Below are 23,130 nucleotides of genomic sequence, written 5' to 3'. Positions count from 1 at the left end.
ACGCCAAGACATTACTTACTACCCTCGACTGAAAGCTTTGTATTAAAATTTAAATCTACTTTGCAAAGTGTATTTTATACACGTGCTCGTACAATTTTGATCGTACATAAAGTCCCAAACAGCTACTATTATTACGTTTACCTTTGCGGTATTGGGTGTTATATCTCTCCCTCACCATTCCGTCTCGTTATTATTATGGCTAAGTCTCCCATGAATTTAGTATGCACATTGTTAATGTATTATAGAAGATTTAATTACTCGTTTGTGGCTTGCTATACGGCGTCGCTGTTAGTTTTGGTTAGACAGAAAGATTTTCTAAGGGTTCATGTGTATTGGAAAATATTTATGATATCAATGAAGGGTCCATAAAATGTCTATTATTTGGTTATGCAAAATCGATATCCAAATTCTCGACTTATAAAAATAAATTAATTTAAAAAATTGTTTTCGCCAACAAAGGCCCGGATCCCTACTTATTAGCCGTCTGAAATTCCTCTTTAATCCAATGCATGCCCACTCCGTGTTTTTAATTTCACACAAAAAACGGCTTCGAAGTGGTGATCAATCAAAACTCGCGATCGCTTTTTTATACCCCCATTGCAGTACACTTTCGCCTTTCTGTAACCGCTACAAATGTGTCTTTATTATTTTGTTTGCAAAAAGGAAATGGATATACTTTGAATTAAATTAGTTTGATGGATTTATGTTGGAATGATTTATCTTTGTATTGCGGTTGTAATTTTTCAATTTTTTAATTTGAAATTTTTTTTAAATATATGATTATCAATTTACTAATTTATTTTAGTATTTAGATTATCAATTTAGTCTTTATAATAATATCTAATTATATTGTAATTGATATTAAAATTATGTTTTTTATTCCAGAATCACCTTTAAATGATTAATATAAGTCAACCTTTAATATAAGTAAAAAAACTGATCAACCCTATTTCTTTATTTATTTCTTTGATATTGATAACAGTCTGTAAAATAATTTAGGCAATCCGAAAACTTTAGTTAGACTTTTTAAATTTAACTAAACCTAACATTAATAAGTAGTCACGTTTACTAACAAGCTTGTGCCTCTACGCCACGACTGGCTTCAATTTAATTAATTTAATTTAATTTGACTAATTAAGTGTTTATTATATTACTTTGACTAAGTCAAGTAAATATCTATTATAGTACATACTTTGTAACATTTTCTATATTACATTATATTTTCTCTTAGCAATTATTCCTCATGAACGAAACTATAATGTAATTGGTTACATAAAGCTTCATCCCCACATCACGCAGAAACCATAAAACATGTGTCTCCTTAATAGTATTTGAAAGACGTCGATGACAAACAGACCAGACACATTTTAAATAATAATCTTTACGGATCTTCGCAATCTCCACGAAATCCTATTTAAAGAATACGCAACAGTGGTTTTTAAAGGACAAGCTTTTAAGCTTTAGAACACTCCCACACTTGTATAAAAGTTTTTACTAATGATATCGTACTTCTACTCTTTTATGCAATAGCGCCCTTGCATATAACAACAGAGACTTTTGTATTTTAATCTGGATTAATATTGAAAAGCCATTCCCAAGATTGCAACTTTGGTAAAGGTTTTACTTTTTTTTTTAATTTTGAAAGAATATCATTTCTATTATCTATATCTATCTATATTTGTTATAGCACATGTTCTAGATCGTTAATATCTATTATTTAAATTTGGGTCATCCATTTAATTAAAAATATTTTTTTCATCAAATTCAACCTAGATTCCCAAAGTTTTGGAAGCTACTGCAACGTGTATTGAACAAACAAAGAAACACATTACAAAGCCATAAAGCATGCAACAAAGGGACCGACGTGTACGTGTTGAAACTGATCCATCATGTCTCCTTTTAAAATAACAAAAACTCATATGATGCACACAACAGATGTTTACGTAAAAAACAACCTAGTACAATCTACATAGTCTACTTTTTTTATATTGTTAAAAAAATCAACCTTTCTAATACGATACATTTTTTAAAAATAATCATCCTTATGTGAATATTTTGATACCTCGATAGACTTTATGTTCATTTCAGTTTTATAAATTTAAACGTCTCATTAGTCTTATAATTATATTTTAAATAGGCAGTCTATTAAAATGTTGTTTTAAGGCAGGTGTGGGCATCATTTTTAACTTGGAACACGTTACAAAAGTCCATCAATAACCGGTAAATTTATCACTATTTGGCTTGTTGGTGGATGGCTCAATTCGAATTACAAACATCAATATCAGAAAGTAAACATAATATCGACCAATAAAGAGTCCACATATCAACATGCAAAATTCCAATTAGATTCCAAACGTATGAACGTGATAAAAGGACCGTTATTGAAGTTGCTTATCTGTGTAATTAGAAAGGAACTAAGCTGGAACCATTTGCGTTTATAATGGGAACTTTTGAGTGTAATGCAGTTGTTGCTGATAATATATGTGGATATTTGTGTTAACACACATATGTGCTTATATAACATTAAAATGAAAAACATTATATTATATTTATTATTATATTTCTATCACTACAGGAGAGGCGGTCCTCATCTTATTTGGTATAATGGACTCCACCATTAAAAAGATCGTTCAAAAAATAGACTTACCTAAAATTGGCTCTTTCCACTCACTGTGGATTCATCATAAGGGAACGCGCCATCAAATATTCAATTTTAAAACAGCCGCTAAAAGCGAAATGTCATCGCCTGTACAGACGCAGCTGGAACATAACGATTTAGAAATTTTGATACAGATGGGACACGCACTTCACAAGAGGTATGAAATAAGAAATTGCATTAGCAAAAGTGGAAATTTAAATGAAGAAGACATAATCACTATGCTGCTATAAGTAAAATTACTTTTTAGAGCTCTTTTCGGCTCGCTGTTATATTGTACTAGTAATTCTTAAATTATACTGTCAACAACACGAAAATGATATAGAGTAAGAAAAATTTCATTAGCGCCAATCAAAATGACGAGGTCCAAAATGAAGCTCGTAAAGAGAGTCGTAATCACGGAGTTCAGCAGCACCCCTCAACGTGAGGTCTTATTAAAGGAATAATATTTACAAAACGAGACGCCTCAGAAATCCCCAAATTAAGATTTCGTTGAAACCCGCCCAACTTCCACAAAGTGGAATCATTAAATTAAAAATGTAAACTTTTCTCTTAGCAAGGTAATGGGCATCCCAATGTAGATAAATAGATGGAATAGCTGCAAAGGAGCATTTTCCTGTTCATTAAATTTTTCCTTCGCTTTTTTATTTCGACCCCTGGTGCTAATTTTGTTGGAATTCACGCCCCTCAACTCCACCCGCTGGGGCTCAATCACAGAAATTTTATATCCGGAATTAAATAAGTAGCCGACTGAATTACGGACAAAATTTAATATGAGCTTATTTTTGGCAAAGAATTTCACTTAATTAATCAGACATAGGGCTCTACTTATTACAATTACTTAAAATGTTCTTAAGCTGATTCTTAATAAATATTTCTTATCCGTTTATTATTGCCGTCCATAGCCTTGGAGCCTCCCCGGAATATTCTCATCAACGACATCTTATTCCGGAAGTGGTTTATATTGGTAACTCAATTGCCTATGAGATCGAGCTGCAGACACTCAACAGGAAACATCAGTGAAGTCGGTGGCAAATGCAATTATATTTACTAATATGCTGTCTGCAATCGACGCCTACTGCCACCCTGCTGCCCCAAGCGATATTACCCTTTAATTGTTTCGACAAAACTAGTTAAAAATGGTTATGAATTTAATCCGAGTTTGTAGAACAGACTTTTATAAATGATTATTTATCTGTATAAGAAGATTTTGTGAAATTAATTGAAGTGCCATGGTTTTAGACTCATTTCTAGAAATTAAATGTTTTTATATATAAAATCAAGTTAGATGAATTAAAGAATTAATGAAGAAATAAAATAAATATAAGTAGGTACCTTTAAATGCTTAGAAATATTTTTTTATTTCTATTTCTATTTTGTTAGTAACGTTGAATTTGATTAATTTATCAAATAAATATATCACTTATATCAATCTCGAAAACACATTTTAACTTTCGATTGCCTTACTTTATGATATCGAATTCCCTTATAAGATATTGATTGGTGCAAATAAGGAAATCGAATTATTCAATGTCCGCCCTTCATTTGTTTCCGCTCCCCCACAGCAAGAGATGAAGAAATTCTTTCTCAGTTTTCGATTACTTGTCCAATTAATTTCATTAATTCATTTATCTTAACTTAATATTGTATTCATCGACCAATTGTTTCATTTTAGAAAATTTAAATTAGCATTATGTTGAAAAATGTAAATATTATATTTTTTTTTATGAAAATATAGATATCATATATGTTTTAGCCGATTTTAACCGATTTTTTTTAAATTAAATTTATTGTTTAGTCCTCTGTACCTAATATTATAAGACTTTCTTTCTGTTATTTTTATATTTGTGTATGTATATATATACGACTCTTCCGTTACCGTTTGTCTGATTTTTATTCTTTATTATATATTCTTATGAAGCATTCATTGCAATGTGCAGATTATGACTACTAGAATAGTTTCGACCCTCTTAATGTTAACTTGGCGCGAAACACGAATGGGTCAGGGATGGCTTATGCAAGTCGGGTTGTGATGAGAGGGAAAGTCCTCACGCCTCCGCGCGCAACTGGGTGAGTGCGGTTACCGGCAACCAACGCACCGGCCATTCATGACATAATTCACAAGAGGCTTCATTAAACACGGGAGTGATGAGTACGTGGAAATTATGATTATGATTGATTGATTCCATTATTGTATTCTTCATTATGTGGCGTCAGCAGTGAATCACGTTAAAATTACTAAGACTTGTCAACAAAAAACATGTTATCTAATCATATATTTCTATAGATATATCTATAAAATACTATGTACTTTTCCGGCCAGTCTTTTAACAAAATCCGACATTATATATTTGATATATATATTTAGAATACCATTAAATTAATGGACTAATACCTAACGTAATGATCCATTTTACTTAATTATAATTCTGATAGGGAAATCTAAATTATAATCTTATTATAGTCACAACCGACAATTCAGGTTGAATTAATTAATTGTCAGGAAAATTGTATTCTTTTATTTAATTGCTATAGACTGTAATATTTATTCGTCAACAAACAATATCTTGCCTCATCAGACCCATCATCAGAATTTGTTTTAAGCCCTCAGCCATAAGAGCCCAACCAGTCAAACATGTCCAATTTATAGTTATATCATATTTTGTCTATTGCATTTTATTTATGTAATTTATAACATTAAATATGTTTATTTACTTTTTGTTAATATTTTTATATTCTTATATATTTTATCAATTTTTTATCATGTAATATTAATGTCTTGAAATATTTTTTCATTCTATTACAAAAACTAAAAAAAAAGTATTATATCAAAAAGAAAATTAAACGTTCCAAAACAATTTGCGTAGCCAAAAGGTAAAAGTACAAGTCCATTCACAAAATGATTTCCATTTCGTATTCCAAAGTGAAAATTACCCGCTAACGGTCAAAGGGTTAACGATTTAGTGTTTATTTGAAATCGTCCTTTGTTAGTATAAAAGGCGTCAGAATGTAAACGGATCCTTTGTTGTGATTTCTGTTTGTTGCGTTAAAAACCCTTGCAGACCCTTTGTAGGTGGGTCCATTTAAATATATTCGTTTAAGTCGCAACGTAATTGATTTTTGTTCATTGGGCAATCTTTTCTCGTCTTTTTATAATTCAAACAATTAAAAAAATTTGGTTATTACGATATGACGATATGACATCATATCTAGTTTTTACAAAAACTTGATAGATTTAATTTAATTCATTTGCAATTTTACTTTAATTAAATTGGACATTTTCATATTAATATAGTAAAGTAAATTCCATCATCTTTATCTTGTCACTTACTAGGAATCTTAGTAGGATATTCATAAAATAAATGACTTATTTCAATTTCAAATCCATTAGTAATATAATCAATATAATATGTATTATCTTTAGTGGACTCTGCATGGGCGGCAACCAACAGGGATTAACAACCATCTGTCAGAAGTTTTGAAATATTTTATGTCAGTAGGAACTATTTACAAAAGATAATATTATAAGTTAGCGGTATGGGCAATATAATGTATGCTTATAGATAAAACGTCTGAGAATTTAAAGTATAACTGATCTCTAGTCAATAAATAATATAATATTTTCGAACTGGCACATATTTTATCAATCAATCATCCGTAAAAAAAATTAATCTTAGCAAAATTTGCCAGATGTGCTCGTGAGTTATACAATATAAACTACAATAACAAATACAAGGTCCGTGATCGGAATACAGTATAGATTCAACATTGCAACTCCGATGCAAACATGAGAGAGAACGGAATTCGTCTGTGTTCCTTTATAAGCACCACAGCGTGGCATCATTCCTCAATGAGATGTCTCAGTGGGGAGCCTACAGTAGCTCCGCGGTCTCTTTTTGTGCGGCCAACGTTTTATCAAACATGTTAATGGCCGGCTTTATGATCCCAACAAAAGAAGCGTGCCAACAGAGGCGTTAAATCCTTTACGATTTGATGATGATGATCACTAATATGTCACGGGATCAATTTGGACTCTCGTTACTATTCGAGCGCATACTAAAATCTCTTATATGTCAAATTAATATATTTTTTAAAGAGGATGCAGCTCAGTCTTTTTTAAATATAATATCAGAACTGTATCATAAAACATGTTTATTTACATTAATGTTCTTGGAAATTATTTATTGAGAATAAGTAATTTGTGTTAACAAAATTATCCAAAGCTATGTATTACATTATATTTTTTTCATACAAAACTACCAACAAGAAATAATAATAATAACACACACATGCTTACTAAAAAAACTAAATATCCATTCAAATCTAAACAACATAAATATACATAGAATACTACTGATAACGACAGTGTAAATTTATCTGTGATAATTTTAATATTCATTTATCAGACTTAAAATTACAGAAAGGGTGTAACCTGGAAGCAAACAACGACAACTAACAACCACCCACACTTCTTTAAGTACATAAAACATACCACCGAACATGTGCAATCGATCGTACAAGGAGAAATTGGCCAATCAAGCAATTATAAGGTAATCGAATTAATTCAAACGTCAATGACATGAAATGGTCAAACCTTAACTAAGGATGGAAACGGCAGAAATAAAATAAAAAAATAAATAAAATAACACACATTGACAAGCAATTTTGGTGGAAAAAAATACTGCTTTAAAAAATCCTGCGACGCGGGTGTGTAGGTTCATCGTGTGGTCTTCCAAGCTAACCCTTTGCCCTGCGGCCGACCGGTCTAGTGGTCGAGCCCCGTACGTTTCCGAACGTAACCGAATCCGGCCGAACGAAACCGAACGCGTGACCAACATAGCGACATACCTGTCTGGCGCTTTCATTGACAGGCACCTGAAATGAAGAAAAAAATCCATCCAATTCGTTGAATACTTCAAATTATCAAAAATTTTGATTTCATTCTGTAGTGACACAGATAAATTTACATGCATCATTATTATTATTAGAAACTAAAATACATTAATAAAAATAATACCAGCTGTCTAATCATATTACTTTTACGGATGAGACAAAGTAGTGTAACCTTATCTTCTAAAATTGTGATCAATGAACCGTAAAAGAGTACATATAAAAAGAGCTAACAAAATGAGATACAAAAATTAAAAGTAAACATTAAAAAAAAGAACAAACAATAATGTGGCAAAAACAGTTAAAAACAACATTGCAAGATGTATTAGGACAGTTGTTAAAATATGGGGTAGCGTGGACCGGCTTGACTCCGGTGATATTGTGCGCTCGCACGCGATCTCATCGTGTTTGCAGTTTGCAGTCGGTCGAGATATGTTCAATCTACTATTCCATACTTTTAATTTGTATTTGATTATTATTGATTTTAATTTACGTATACAATGGTACCAACAAAATCATATTGTAAGTTTAAATAGAGACAATTAAACTTTATTTTAGGGTTAACTGTCATTTGTTAAAATTATATATTTTTTAATTATAGTAGACACAAATTTAAGAATATTTATAAAAAAAATATTGTTTTTTTTTTCGTTCGTATCAAACAACATAATCAAAATTCATAAGTTAAGTGATGCTTAATTTCCAATAAAAGGGAAACAAAAGTATATGAATAAATTGACCGATTAATATTGAGTCATTACTTATTGTGCTGCCCTATCCCAATGGACGAATTCATTAGATTATTACCGGACGAGATCACGCAAACGAAAACGAAATATTAAAGGAAGTCAATTTAGTTAAATTGAATCTAATTCCAGAAATTTCGATAACCAAGAATCGATCTTTTAATATTTTTGAATGTTAAATCGAGCTTTTATTTCCTGACCATTGCCCATAAGTGTATATTTTGGCAAGCAACCATAGTTAGTACTAAGTTCATTAGTCTTGGTGAAATTTGAACTTAATTTACATTGGCGTAACAAAAATATACATATGAACACGTCTTGCGCCGTTAAAAGTACTCTTAGCGTGTTTGGCTGAACTAATGTACAGTCGGGATGACTATCATTTTAAGTTAATTCGTTAGGTATATTTTTTCTCATCGATAATATAATAACAAACAACACTTATAACGCATATAGCAGAGCATACACGTAATAAATTCAAAAGGAACGTACTCAAAAAACCGATCTATCAATATTAGAACACAAAAAATAATGCAAGTCAGTTAATAATCCCGAATCGGCAATCGACAATGGAAATAAAGTCACAGTCACTTTTTTAATAATGGCAACTCAGTTTTCTTTTTTATCGCCACCCTAGGTGTAGGTACGCTTGACATTTGAACCGGCTGATGACTTGGCCACCATGATTGATCGCCGCGACCCACTAAATAATTGCAATTTAGCTTTATTTTCCTTTCTATTCATATTTCTTATTATTAACCATAACTGCATTAATTATTATTGTTGCTTCAGATTACATTTTCATTAAATGTCGATTTCAAAAGGTTCATTTGTTTGTCCTAAAATTGTTAAAAAAATATTTTTATGTTTGTATTGCATTACATTATATCATTATAATGGTACTTTTTTAATAAAGAATACTCATATATATATATATATATATATATATATATATATATATATATATATATATATATGTATGTTTATTTCACATTCACCTTTATATGTTTAGTAATTTTTTGTTCAATTTAAGTCAAATTTGTGTTGCCACATTTCAAAATAATTTTTATATAGGTATAATATCAATACATTCGAAAATTACGCGTATTAGTTGTGGATCTCATCGTAACAAATAAATTACATTTGACAGGTCGTAGAATTAGATTGATATGTTCTAGGCTACACGATCAATTGAAAGTGATATGCCGGGATGTAGGGGTCTAGTGTCCTATTTATGCTTATTTAATTATTTTACATAATATATCACTTTGATCATCAGAAACAGATACCTATTGTTTGTTTTAAAAAAATCTGTGATGATTATTTAAGAGTGATAAAGCTATTGCCGTTAGAGCATAGTCCCCTACTTTTCTGGTGAAGATATAAGGCACACTGCACACGCAGAGAGGTTTCATACTTTAAAATATATTTTAGAGGTACACGTTAACGCTATCTTAAAAAAAATGATATAGATAAATAATAAATATATGTCCATATGTGGAGTCATATAAGATTTACTATTCTACAAAGTATTTTATATGATAATTATTGTTTATTAAACATTACAAATATAGACTGAGGCCGTCGTGAAGAATGGAATGTCTTAACACTAGGTTCCTTCTTACTGCTCTGCTATGCCGGGAAAAGAGTAAAACTACGTATTTTTTATCACACATATAATTACTAAAAAATTAAGTCACTATAAAAATATGTACCTACCTAGTTGAATATCAAAATTCAGTGCCTATAATTATTTTTATATATTATATCGACTTAGGGGGGTCATTGAAAACAACGTGTCTTATTTGAAATATTACAACTGGCAATGATCTCGAGGGTCTTGAAATTACAGAGCTCTCAATTAAAATGAAAAATAATTACTTTCCACCCCTTCGTAAATCAGATTAACAAAATTATTAATAAACAATACGAGTGCCTAATCTCAGGTAGATCATTTAAAATTATACAAAGATCCTTTTTGATATATATTTAACTAGCTTTTGTCTGCGGCTTCGCCCGCGTGGTTGAATGAATATAACTAAGAATTGCGTATGACATATTACGAATAAGGAAGTTTACTGTATTTTTCGGGTTATTAAACATAAAATAATTTTTAAAATGAAATAATACTGTCAAAAAAATTGTCAATTCTCATAATGATAATATTAATTATCTACCGTTTCGTGATTCAAGTACGTTTTGAGACATGTCGCTATGTAGCTAACTTTATAAAACTTTCATAGATTATTTACGTGATAATCGAGCTGTACTTACTAATTTTCTTCAAAAATTCGTAAATTCCCTAATATCTGCTAAACCACTGAAAATCGAGGAACATACATAGGAGTGAAATGGATAGGTACCGACGTCCCCTACACGTAGATCACGGGTGTTCCGTTGATCGAGTTACACTCTGTGTAAGAATTATCTATGCTGAATTATGTCGACATATTCTTTCCCGCCTATAGTAGGGTAGGCAGATGGAGTTTACTTTTAAATTAAACGGAGTGTCCCTACTTTCCGGAGTTTTCGAGACATTTCGCCTAAATGAATAGGCCTCGATAGAGATTAATTTTTAGCATTTATCTACATAATTAAGATTTCAAATGTAATTCACATATTTCAAATGTTGCAGAGCCAAACAAATAAGAAGAGTAAACAATAAAGTCTCGCTCCAACTCTTTACCACACCTGCCCCTAAAACAAACTTTTGACACGATTACAAACATTTTTGGAGAAAAATAATTACCGTTTTATCCTCCCGGGGCATTAATTTCCCGACGCTACAGCCCTGGGAACAACCCAATTATAATATTACTACTTACTTAACTTACTTTATTACATAGATATTTTTTTTAATTGTCACATAAGCTGTCATGTATTTTTTTTATCAATTTTCAAAGTAAATGTTGCCATTAGAATTAAAAAAGCAAGATAAACCTTTTTTGACTTTAACGAACCTATATGTATTATTGTATATGAATATTACTGTTTAATTATTATAGCTCATTCAACAAAATTATATCACGCCTACATTACATTGTATGTGTGATTCATACTATAGACTATAAGCTTATTCTGTTTACGGAGCCTGTAACTCTAAGATGGCGGTAATAAATGTCAAAAAACATAGATACAGATAAAATATCTTACTTTTTCAACGTATAAAAATATGATTAACATTTTTTTTATTTGCTTGCTGTAGCCCGCACATAGCGGGGGACGTTTGGAGACCTAGACATTAAGACACTTCTATTCCCCCTCTTACCGCTGAATTCTGGAGACAATGTGTGTTGAGCGTGTTGAATATTTCTTGTCCTAGAGCGAGAATCAAACCCAAAACCTGTCGCATTTGTAATCGCACATGGGCCTCAATTTAATTAAAATATTTTTATCTTTTTATGTTCAATAAACAAAAAACATAGTAATGTGTTTTAAGATGTAATAGAGTGTGATATAGTACCTCCTGAGCCTCTCCCCCACCGCTACAGTGTAAGTGGAAAATCTTCTACTTTCCTTATTTATGACAGTCTAAAGAAATATTACATCTGAATCGTTTAAGTCCTTGTTCCGTATATTTAATCCTTAAATGTAAAGGGGTAACTTTTTTAAGCAATTAATTAGTTGGGCTTCTTCTTGTACATTTTGATTAAGTTTAATGTTATTTGTATTTTGTTAAAAAATTTTTTTTTATTAACACAACATAAAAGTCCACCACCAGAAGGCCTCAGAACACAAGCACGCGACTGTAAACACGACAAGTAGTGGGTTCTATTCCCACTCGCGGCAATAAAATATATAATATTTTAATTTCTCTCCCCTGCTAACGAGGCAAAGCGCGGCGTAGGCTTAGGTTAATAGATTAGGAAAGTTGGGAACATGTCTCAATGATAACGTAATGTCTTAACACTAGGCTGTCAGGTTCCCTCCACCTACTCCGCTATGTGCGGGATACAGCATAACGCTAGAAAAAGAAAATAATAGAAATCACCTAGTTCACATATTCCTGCAATAAATGTAAGCTATCACGACAAAGTAGCTTATATGTTCTCATCCGTAGGTACATGCATAATGCTTATTTACCCGTAGGAGACTAGAAATAAGAGAGGTGGGTATGGAATACAACAGAAGCGATTAGCTGCAGGCATCGACCGAGCGCATACTCACGATTTATTTCACATAGACAATATTAAATTTGCATCTATAGATTACACTATTAAACAAAATAACACTTTATAATCATGTACTGAAGATATGTATTCCCGTAACCAGTTAGTTAGTTAGTTTAGTGCACCAGGATATCAAAGTAGTAGTCTGAACAGTTTAAGGAAGATCTTGTCTTAGCTTAGAACCAGTTCGTATTGAATATGATTGCAAGCTAGCCTAGTTCTGGAGTTGAAGTAGGCTGTGTTTAAAGGTAGCAAATTCACGTCAGTTATCATTATTTTATTAAAATTATGCGAATTTTAAATAAGGTAATAATTATTATCTAAATATTTTTATATTTATCTGTTTTTTTTTTCAAATAATAATATCAGGTTTATTACGCTATAATAAATAATAAAAAAATTGAAGAGATAATAAATATTTATTCATCATTTAAAAAAAAAGAAATTATGAAGTAAATAGTATTAAAATGACATACCTACACCATTATTGAAATATAAATGAAGATGACAGTGTATTCATGTAGGTATTCATATGGGTACCTCTACCTACTGTTTGATAAATTGAACGAATATTTCATTCGTGTTCAAAAAAATGTTCTGTTTATCGTTTTGATATATGATATTGGTGGGCCAGTTCCTGCTTCCGGTAGACATGCATCATTCGCATACTATTAAGACGTCCTACACGTTCGAGGGAAGCTACTTCCTTTGAATAATTTAGGTAAGTAACCTGCTGAGTTACCATTATAAATTTTAAAAGCAAATTAACTTTTAATAATTATGTCTCTATGAAAGTAAATATAAATGTCATAAATGGAAAATTATATAGTTTTTATAAGTATTATTAGATTGTGTAAATAGCTAATATGGGTGATATAATGAATACCTGTATACAACATTACAAACAACAATTCAATCAGTGAAAATCATTAATTAGCGAGCACGACCGAAACATCCAAGCAATCCATCTGAAACGAGGCGAGTGAACTACTATCTAGCCGATAAAAAATATAGCAGCAACGTAACAACGGACTCAGCGGCGAAAAGACGCACCAACATGCTGCGCGTGCGCACTGATGGCTTCTACGGCGGTCTGGGTCCAATAGTATCTAATCCAGGAGTATATTATACTCCACCGGGGTTATGGAAGGATCCCTTGGCTCCCGTAGTCCCGGCCTGTGGCGGTCGAGGAGGAGCACCGTGAGGTTTTAGTGGGTAACCCGCTCGAATCCTCATTCGGGCGACGTACCCTTAAAATGGTTTCCTCCAGATAAAAAAAGGATTGTATTATACCAGTAGACCTATATATTTATAATTTTCTTTTATTTTTTTAATAGCAAGATAAATCTTTACTCAGTTCTCTCGTAGCCCATATATTTTGACATGTAAATTTATACGTAGGAACGGCACGTATACGGTGTCATACCAGAGGCTCAGACTCTCGCCAGCCAACTCCTCCACATTGGACGAACTACCCGTCCGTGTGTATCGGCTCGTTTGATGTTCGATTGACACGAAACTGCTTACGAAACTGTACAATAATTAGAACTGTTAACGAATGAAAAAATACCTGAGAATTCTGATTGTCAGATAAAGCGGCACGATTGTATGGGATTGCATATTGAAAAAGCATGCAACAGAGATAAGCGTTACATGCTCGAGCGACGAGGCATCGGCGAGGCGCTGGCTAATTGTGTTCCTACTGTGTTACTACATACCTATGCAGTGCATACCGTGATTCGTGGCTATTTAGATATGCATGCAGTTTTGTCAGACATTTTTATAACTTTGTATGGACTATTCGTTTACTTACTATAGTTTCCTGTTATCTCTATCATCTATTAGCAATAGCGTAATTGCAGGACATGAGTAGGTACGCCGGTTACTCAATCTACGATGAGATTAAACTAATTACATTTATATTGCAGAAAAATTTATAGTGTAGTTATATTATTTATGATTTTTATTTGATTTCATGTCTAAATGTAAATATTTTAGAAATTATTAAACATTTTTTTCTGTATACAAAGATATTTTTAATAGGTCATATCTATATATCTCGATATAAGTTACCAACTAATTATTTAATGCACTGCACTAACTACGGAAGTAGAGTTAACAAAAATGGTTCTTTAAATGAAAATATAGGTAATTTTTTTTATTGTTATTATTTTTTATTTGTTCTAATAGAAATAATATTTATTTACATAATGAGTTCTTCAAAATAATCTTTCTTTGTTAGCTTGGCAAAAAAGTTTAGATGCAATTGGTCATTTTTAACTAAATAATATCGTTTTTTATGACCATCTCTTATTATGAATGGTTTTTTCATGTAGTATTACTAGATTCATGTATCGAGAAAACCATTTTTTTTAAGCCATCAAGATATATACAATTAGGACCATCGAATGGGAATTTTACAATTAAGCTACTTTTTTTCATAATTAAATCAAATGTTGTTCTATAAGTGCTTACAAGTACTTGTAAAGTTAGTATTAAAATGCTGAGACCACAACAACCTTTTAACCACGTGTAACTCGAGTCGTATTCGGACCTTGATTGATGTTTCGAGAGTATTTTATTACCTACTCATAAAGGACATTAAATAAAATATTTATATTTTATTATTAAATGATTTATATTTAAGACAGCAATGGCTTTTCAAAATCTCTCCTTAAGTTGTTAGACTCTAGTGTTTTATAATAATTGATAATATGGCCCACCAAAATTGTTAAAAATTAAAATTCCCTTAATTATTATGCGGTGTCTTTCTATCTAATAAATAATAAAACTATTCATATTTCTTCCGGCAATGATAAGAGATTAGGCCACCGGGATCGCAGGATGTTGGGCTAATCTTGTTTGTTTTATATTGAGCAACTGTCTGTGTACTTCCTTACAACCTTTTATAATTTATTTTTAAGATAAAAGCGAAAAGCTCGAAAAGTAATATACCTACCAGTACTTTAAGATAACGTTACCTTTCATATAATAATATGATAAAATTATTATATTACGAAAAGTACAAATAATATAAAAGTAACATTTTATTTCTTTTGTAAATTATATAGCTAGACTTTTTTCAAATAAGGCCAAATACAAGGAAAACATGTAATCAAAACGTAATTAGAATTCCCATATAGCTGTCTCAAATGAAACAAACGATAACAATGGAAAAAGCAATGCGAAGTAGGAATACTATAAATCAAGTTTTTTCAATGAGCTTCGCGCACTGAACATCAGATATAAATAAATTAAATCAGCTTCACGCTGTATCCCACGAACAGCAGAGTAGGGAGAGGGAACCTAGTGTTAAGACACTCCGTTTTTCACTTTCCGTAGAATTTTTCGAGGTATTGCGTGTTGAGTGGTGGAAGCCAACACCGGGGTTCTGCCTTGGTGTAAAAATATTAAGAAATAATCAATCATTCCCTCGAGTGGAGATCGAATCCACAACCGTTAGAGTCACACCCTTGTGCGCCTGCGCCAAGAAGGCCTCAAACATCAGATATAGGCCTATTAGCATGTTTACACGCAACTAGCCGATGACTAGAACTCCACAATACCTATACAATATAGAACATGTAAGAAACAGTGGACAATAGAGACATACGATTCGTAACAATGCATATGCATATGGATAAGAATGTTAATTGGAAATACGAGCGAGTTGCGTCGTTTTGATTTAGTACCTTTTCTAGCCAGTCTTCGAGAGATTCTTGTTGATACAAATGGCCCGTTTGTAATTATTTGTTAAATGAAAATTATAAGTTTTTTTTTTTTTTTTAAGGCGGTCCTGGCGCAAAAGCACGACGTGCGACTGTTATCCCATTCGGGGGAATGAAATATTTAATATTTTATTTTTTCTGGTTCGAGGCAAAGCGCCCACTCAACAGGCAATGCCTCGAGAATTCGAAGGAAGGTGAAAGTTCCCAGGTTCCCTCTGCTTTCACTTTTCACTTTGTTATTTTAAATAATCTAAGAAAAAACGTATTAGGTACTAACAATATTTTCAAAGATGGTAATATATTTTCTTGACAGTAGACAATTTCAAAAGAAAATTAACAACGAGTCAATTACACCCCAAAACAAAATGGCGCGGAATGTCCGCCATAAAAAATCCAGCTAAGGGTTGGCAAATTTCTTTCCCGGTCTATACATTTATTTAATTAATCACATTCTTACGATTAGGGTCCGCCGTCCGAATGTCCGAATTATTTGAGTTGTTTTTGATAAAGCAATAACATGATGCAAAGAGATGTATGTATGTAGGGCACGAATTAATTAGTGAATTACTCATAGGTAAATAAATAAATAAATAAAAAATTGTCTTTTATTACCAATAAGGACCGTATGTTTATTTTTTATAAAATAAAAATACTTTAAATTTAACATATTGTAACAAATCTTTGTATAATAAATTAAAATATTTTGATATATGATGTTTGGAAGGGTTCATATTACGAGTCACTTTGCAACAATCTCGCTTGTAATTATGTTAGTCTGACAAAAATGGGGACGCTACTGTGACTTACGAAGCAATAGATACGGCAGTCATAAAAAAATCCATAAAGAAAAAAATTATATTACAAAGTTAAAAATAGTATATATAAGCAATATAATGTGAAATAAATAATTTAATTTATATTAATGACGAATTATTTATTAAGGGAAAAAAAATCTGAAATTATAAAGAAAATATATATACAGAATGTTTATGTTATACTTTACAAATGGTGTTTTATTTTAAAACGATAATTTTATTATTTATTTTGTTTGAAATAATAACTTTTCATTTTTGGGAATTAATTTTTTTCTGAATTATATTAGCCTTTTATAGAGTAATTGACCAATTCCACCCGTACATCGTCACGAGCGTTCTGTACGTTTCGTGGCTCTACCACACTCACAGCCAAAAACACACGAAAAATGGGGAATATAAAATAAAATAAAAAACTGCCAAATCATATCGCTGTTACATCTCAAATGGTCGTTTTTTTATTTCAATTTCCGAGGGTGCGCTAAACGTTCGAGCGAACTCTATTATTCGGTGCACAGGCTCTGACGTAAGCACATTCAGTTCTACAGCCGCTTGTTATTAAATGTTATAATGTATATCATAACGCATTCATATCTACGATCTCAATGGATATGCCAATTTCATTATTCTCCTCCCCGTATTAGGTATGTGCTTTTTGCCACATGTTCTCTACTTTTTAAGATTTTTTTTTGTTGAAATAATTAATGATACATTACAGCAAAAATAATTTTAAAAATCAGCTTCACGCACAAAGCAGGGTAAGCAAAGCGAAAGTGTGAAGTAGTGTTACGACACTCCGCACCCCATTTTTCGACGAATTCTGGAGACATTGCGTGCTATAAAATATTATTAATAACGAAATATAAATTGAAATAAATATTTCGTCGAGTCGGTATCGAACCTACAACCAGTCGCATTTACAGTCACACTTTGCGCCTCTACGCCACGACTGAGCTCCTATAGTAAAAACTTAAAATACTTACATTGTATCTATGTTCTGGTTTAAATTCAAATAACCTAGTACAAGCAAAAGTGCCATAGAATGAGTTCAACAGCAAAAACCATTTATTATTCCTTTCTTACGCATTACGTCATTTCGTATTTACCACAAAATGTTTCATTTGCATAATAGCTTTTTTTCCTGCCATTACTATTTACGTTAATATTCTGATTTGTTTGAGCGGGGTCGCACGCACAACAAACATAAAGACAATCTGTACGTAGCGACCATTTATGTAAATATAAATCTACGATACTCTGCTATTATGAAAATTGTAGATACAGCGCGGGAGTGGCGTCGTACTTATTTATGTAGTTGGGTGTGGTCGGTTCGAAAAATTATTTAATTTTACCATTTATAATTTGCCTTTCATTCTTAAAATCAAAACAGGATTAATTCTAAGTAGATATATGTAATTAAAATTGCATGCCTACGAATGCAAGGGGTGTTGGTAGTGTGTTATTATTAAGTTGGACTTTAATCAACACAACATCAAGAGGCAATGCACTAACTATTACGAATGAGATAGAATTTCTCATTTCATTCGTCTTAAGTCGTCAAAAACAAAGTGGTGTTATTAGCGCGTCTAAATAATTACAGGGCACATCAATCAAGGGCCGCATGCAGATAGAGCGTTTTGTGCGAGTCAGCGCACTCGGCCCGACGCAACCCTTCTTTCATATCTGTACTCTGTACTCATATTCCGATATAAAAACTCGATTCTACATATCAAGTTGAATTTGAGAATTTAATTAATTGTTCTTGCATTGTAATAAATCAAATAAATCAGCTTCACGCTTTATCCCGCACACATCAGGATAGGCAAAGGGAACTTAGTTAAAGGTACTCCGTTCTCCGGTTTCACCGAACTCTGGATTCATTGCCTCTACACCAGAGAGAAGAAATGGGAGATGAAAAATTTAAATAAATATTTCATCTCCTCGAGTGGATTGAACCCAGAACCAGTCGCCACGACTGGCTGATATAACAATATTACCTACTAATTCACTAAACTAGTATTTCTCCAACGATTGTTTTCTAATAGCCACAAATAAAACATTAAAACATATGTATTGGACTAAATAGTTCAATTAAGACACACAATGATCAGCACAATTCATCCAGAACGCCACAAACGGCTGCAATTAAAAGAACAATGAGTGGATTCAATTCCCCAAATCCAATTTCCTCGGTGCGAGACGTGCCAGTAACTGAATGTGACGCTATAACATTTTAATAAATTAACTTATGCATAGGTATAATAAACAAATGAGCTATACAGGCCAGTCGAGACTCATAGGCACACAAAGTGACTGCAATCGAGTAAGGTTGTGGATTCGATTCTCATTAGAGAAATGACAAATGAAATATTTAATATGTTCATTTCTTCGTTCTGGTGTCGAGGCAAGGCGCGGCGTTGATGTCCGCAACTCAACACACAATGCGGCAGAATCCAGAATTCGGCGGAAAATCGAGAAACACTTAAATTCCCTCTGTCTATCCTGCTCTGTGCGGGGTACATTGTGATACTAAAAAAAGCTATGAGTACAGTCAAAATAAGTTTATGAAAAGTCGATAAAAATAGTCATTTATACATATTTTCATTGTATAAGAATTAACTTTACAATAAAACTTAGAAGATTTTGCGTTAACAAATTCAACGTAGAGATATTTATGCAAAGTATAACAACACCACGTTTATCAACTATCAATACGAGTATAAAACACATGCGATGGTACAAAAATACTTTATAGTAGTACTAAATAAACTAAAATTTTATAATTTCACATATCAGCTGTTTCATAAGCATGAAAATAATAATTACTTTTTCGGCCGTGACAGTATTGTGACCTCACGCGTCACGGCGACGGCGCACGTGTCAATATCTGACGGACATCTCGTGATAGTACAATCATCACCACATTAAATTGTCAAGACTAAAATCATTTTTCTATCGATATCCAACATATCGATGGTCAGCGTAAACAAAATTAAAACCTAAATATATTAAGTGATAGAGTTGGTATTGCTCCGAATCACGTTAGAATATCATATCTGAGAGTATATCCGACATCGTATTACTCTGTCTTTGAAAGCATCCTAATTAAGTTTTCAAGACGATTGAAATTCAATATTGATTGGCAGATGGCGCTAGCGGCATTTTTAAATGAATCATTCGTTTCCAATATAAATGTACGTCAATACTTTTTTTTATCAACGAAATGAGTAATTACATACAATAAACAAATATAATATAATATTATTTTTAACAGACAAATACCGTCTGAGTGCCATTATGAGGGCTGGGCGGTGAAGATGTTGTGCATTGTCACGAACGAAAATTTTGTATGCAGCGCCACGTGTAATATGAACTCATTTGAGTTGCAACCCTGTTTTTATAATTACATGTTACTCTTAGTTACAAAGCAGCTTCTACTCGTATTTATCGACCTATACAAGTTCACTAAGAACCAAACTCAAGTGGTAGACACGATTCTCACGTAGCGAGCAGCAAAAGCGAGGAATTATAAAGAATCCATCAACATCAGCGCAATACCGATTGCAAAATCCGCCATCAATCATAAAACATCAGAAAGGATTAAAATCTACGTTGCACCTTCCAAAGCTCGAGTACCCTTGTTTTTCTCTAACCCGTAAATACAGAGGGGCGTAAGTATGGCCCGGGGGCGGTAAATATTATAGAGGGGTGGCGGGGGGTTGAGAGGGGTGTACCCCCGCCCCTTGAGGGGGCACTATCCCTTATCGCGAACGTTACCCTCGTGCGCGACCGCTAGACCGCCAAAATGTGGGGCAAATCGATGCCTTTGCCCTATTTTTGTGCATCTGGACCGTTATCGATTTTATACTCGTAACTAAATATCGATTGTTTTATCTAATAGTTTTTTTAACAATTAGTCTTTGTGGGTCTCAAGTTTAAATATAGATAATTAATAATATAGATAATACATACGTGTATATAACGTATAACTATATATTATAATATATTAGGTATATTGCAATAAGTGCGTACGAATATATAAAATGTAATATTATAAAATCACAAACAAAGTAATCTTAAGCGTGACAACAACAATTATTTTAAGCATCTCTGCCGTCGAAATAAAATAATTTTATATTGACCATAAATTAATTTAATCGAGGAGGTGCCTGGCCGGGGCCTGGCCGGTGCCTGTGCTCGACGGTATTGTTGCCATTTATACGACTTTAAAGCAACTTTGTTGTCCGATCCAAGGCTATATTCAAGGATTAGTTATCTTATAAAAGTTGATTATAAATCATTACTTTATTTCTCTTCGCTATTTATAAATTCTATTCTTTTTTTAAATTAAATTTTGATTTTTTTACTTCTTCCATTATTTGTCTATTACTCCGTCATTCGTAATTATATATAACTTAATGAAGATAATAAACGCAATAGTAGATACGTATATAACGAATATCGATATATTTTAATGTTAAAAATTAACTTTAGCAAAAAAAAAATGTTTCTACATAACGCTATTTAGTATACTATTTTAAATAATGATACCTCTAATATAAAGGAAACTAAAAACAATATACAAAATGATTTAAGGTCTATTACAATTTACTTGCGTCTTAAAACAAGAGAAATAACATTTGGGCTATAAAATGCAATTTACTATCTTTTAACTTACAACCTCCACCGTCCACTTGATATTCTACAAAGTTTTTATCGATTCGTTTTTTAAATTGTTGCGAATGTTTTATTAGTTTTTATTATGAACCGTATATCAGAGTTTAACGAGGGCCCTTAAGTAGCCCTTATCTCATTTCGTTCTTTGTTGGATCTGTGCAGATGTTTGTGAGTCAACTAAGTTGTATTTTCTAAAGACATATAATGAGGAAATTAGAAAAAGGTAAAACGCGGCGTTAAGCTCCGCCACTTAACACGCAATGCCTCCGGAATACGGTGGGTTCCCGCTAGGTTCTCTCTGCTTACCTTGTTGTGTGCGGGATACAGTAATAGAATAAATGATTTAAGCTTGTTAATACGTCACACACTTCTAGGTTATTATTTGATGAGATGATATGCCTTACATTTATAATAGTACCCAATCATGTGAAACTTTTCTTAGCATAAAGGCTCTTAATATCACAGGCGTATTCAATACTTATTTTGTCTAAGCTTATATGGTTTCATTTAATTCGATTATTTAAAACTCATAATATTATTAACATTCAGCTTTATATTATTGAAGTATCATTATAAAAAGTTCTTTTTCTTTCTTTTATAGTGTTTTTACATAATTATGTTTTTTAAGAAAGATACTGTCAAAACTCTCAAAAACTTATATCATATTTTAGCTTACGTTAACTATAATATATAATCGATATATCTGTAGTACTTATATGTTTTACAATATTACAAATCAACCGGTGTTCATTGAATGTAAAACATTCGCAGTATAATTAGAAGTTTTTACTTACGCTTCACTACTTCTGTCCATCTTATTTTTTTCTCATAAAAATTACAAGTGTAAGATATAATTTGACGTGCAATTGTAGATAAGAGCGATCTCGTTCTCAGACGAGTGAAGCGAGGCGCGCAAAAACACCGATTCCCTCTGTTTCCGCCACCCATTGTCTTCATTCTGTCTACGTTGGATTAATAACTGTTGCTATAGTAAGTACAGACAGGAATAGAAAAATAGAATCGATTTCTTATTTTATTTACCTTTTAGTTTGTTAAATTAATTCATTTGGAAGGTAAACTTTGATTATTTAAAAAAAAAAAAACAATTTATTAAAATCGCACAATTTATATAACGGTCTCATAAGGTTGGGTCACACAATTAGTGTTAGGGTTGTAAAAAAATAACAACTATATTACTGACTCTACTTTCTAATTGGCACATATAATTAATTAATTATGATTTTCTTACACTGTTTAAACGTCTGTAACAGTTCATCTCATGATAAACTGCAATGACTTCTTCTAGCTATAATTAAATATGATTAGGCCACAACACATGGTGAGCGGCAATTATAAGACGTTACAACGGCTACCGCACTAAGTTACACGCTATGCGATCATTTCTATGTGCTTTTGAATAACTGGCACGGAAGCGAATTTTAATAAAACTTG

The 23,130-nt window shown here is 32.0% G+C and overlaps 1 protein-coding gene across 13 annotated transcripts in view; it reads right to left on the bottom strand.

Annotated features, from left to right (window-relative positions):
* dac (dachshund family transcription factor) overlaps positions 1-23,130 on the bottom strand; it is a 120,461-nt gene that overhangs the window by 90,745 nt on the left and 6,586 nt on the right. For 8 of the 13 annotated variants that reach the window (XM_085202863.1, XM_085202864.1, XM_085202865.1 and 5 more), the window contains exon 2: positions 7,505-7,531. The exons of the other annotated variants lie outside the window; for them this stretch is intronic. In XM_085202863.1, coding sequence (XP_085058989.1) covers positions 7,505-7,531 — 27 coding nt within the window. The remainder of the gene's footprint in view (positions 1-7,504; positions 7,532-23,130) is intronic. 13 annotated transcript variants of the gene reach the window in all.

The sequence above is a fragment of the Heliconius melpomene genome, chromosome 19 (genome assembly GCF_056956725.1).
Source record: "Heliconius melpomene rosina isolate 202511_hmr_F chromosome 19, ASM5695672v1, whole genome shotgun sequence".
NCBI lineage: Eukaryota > Metazoa > Arthropoda > Insecta > Lepidoptera > Nymphalidae > Heliconius > Heliconius melpomene.
Note: the sequence above shows the minus strand (reverse complement) of the source record. Positions and strands in the feature narration are given on the sequence as shown.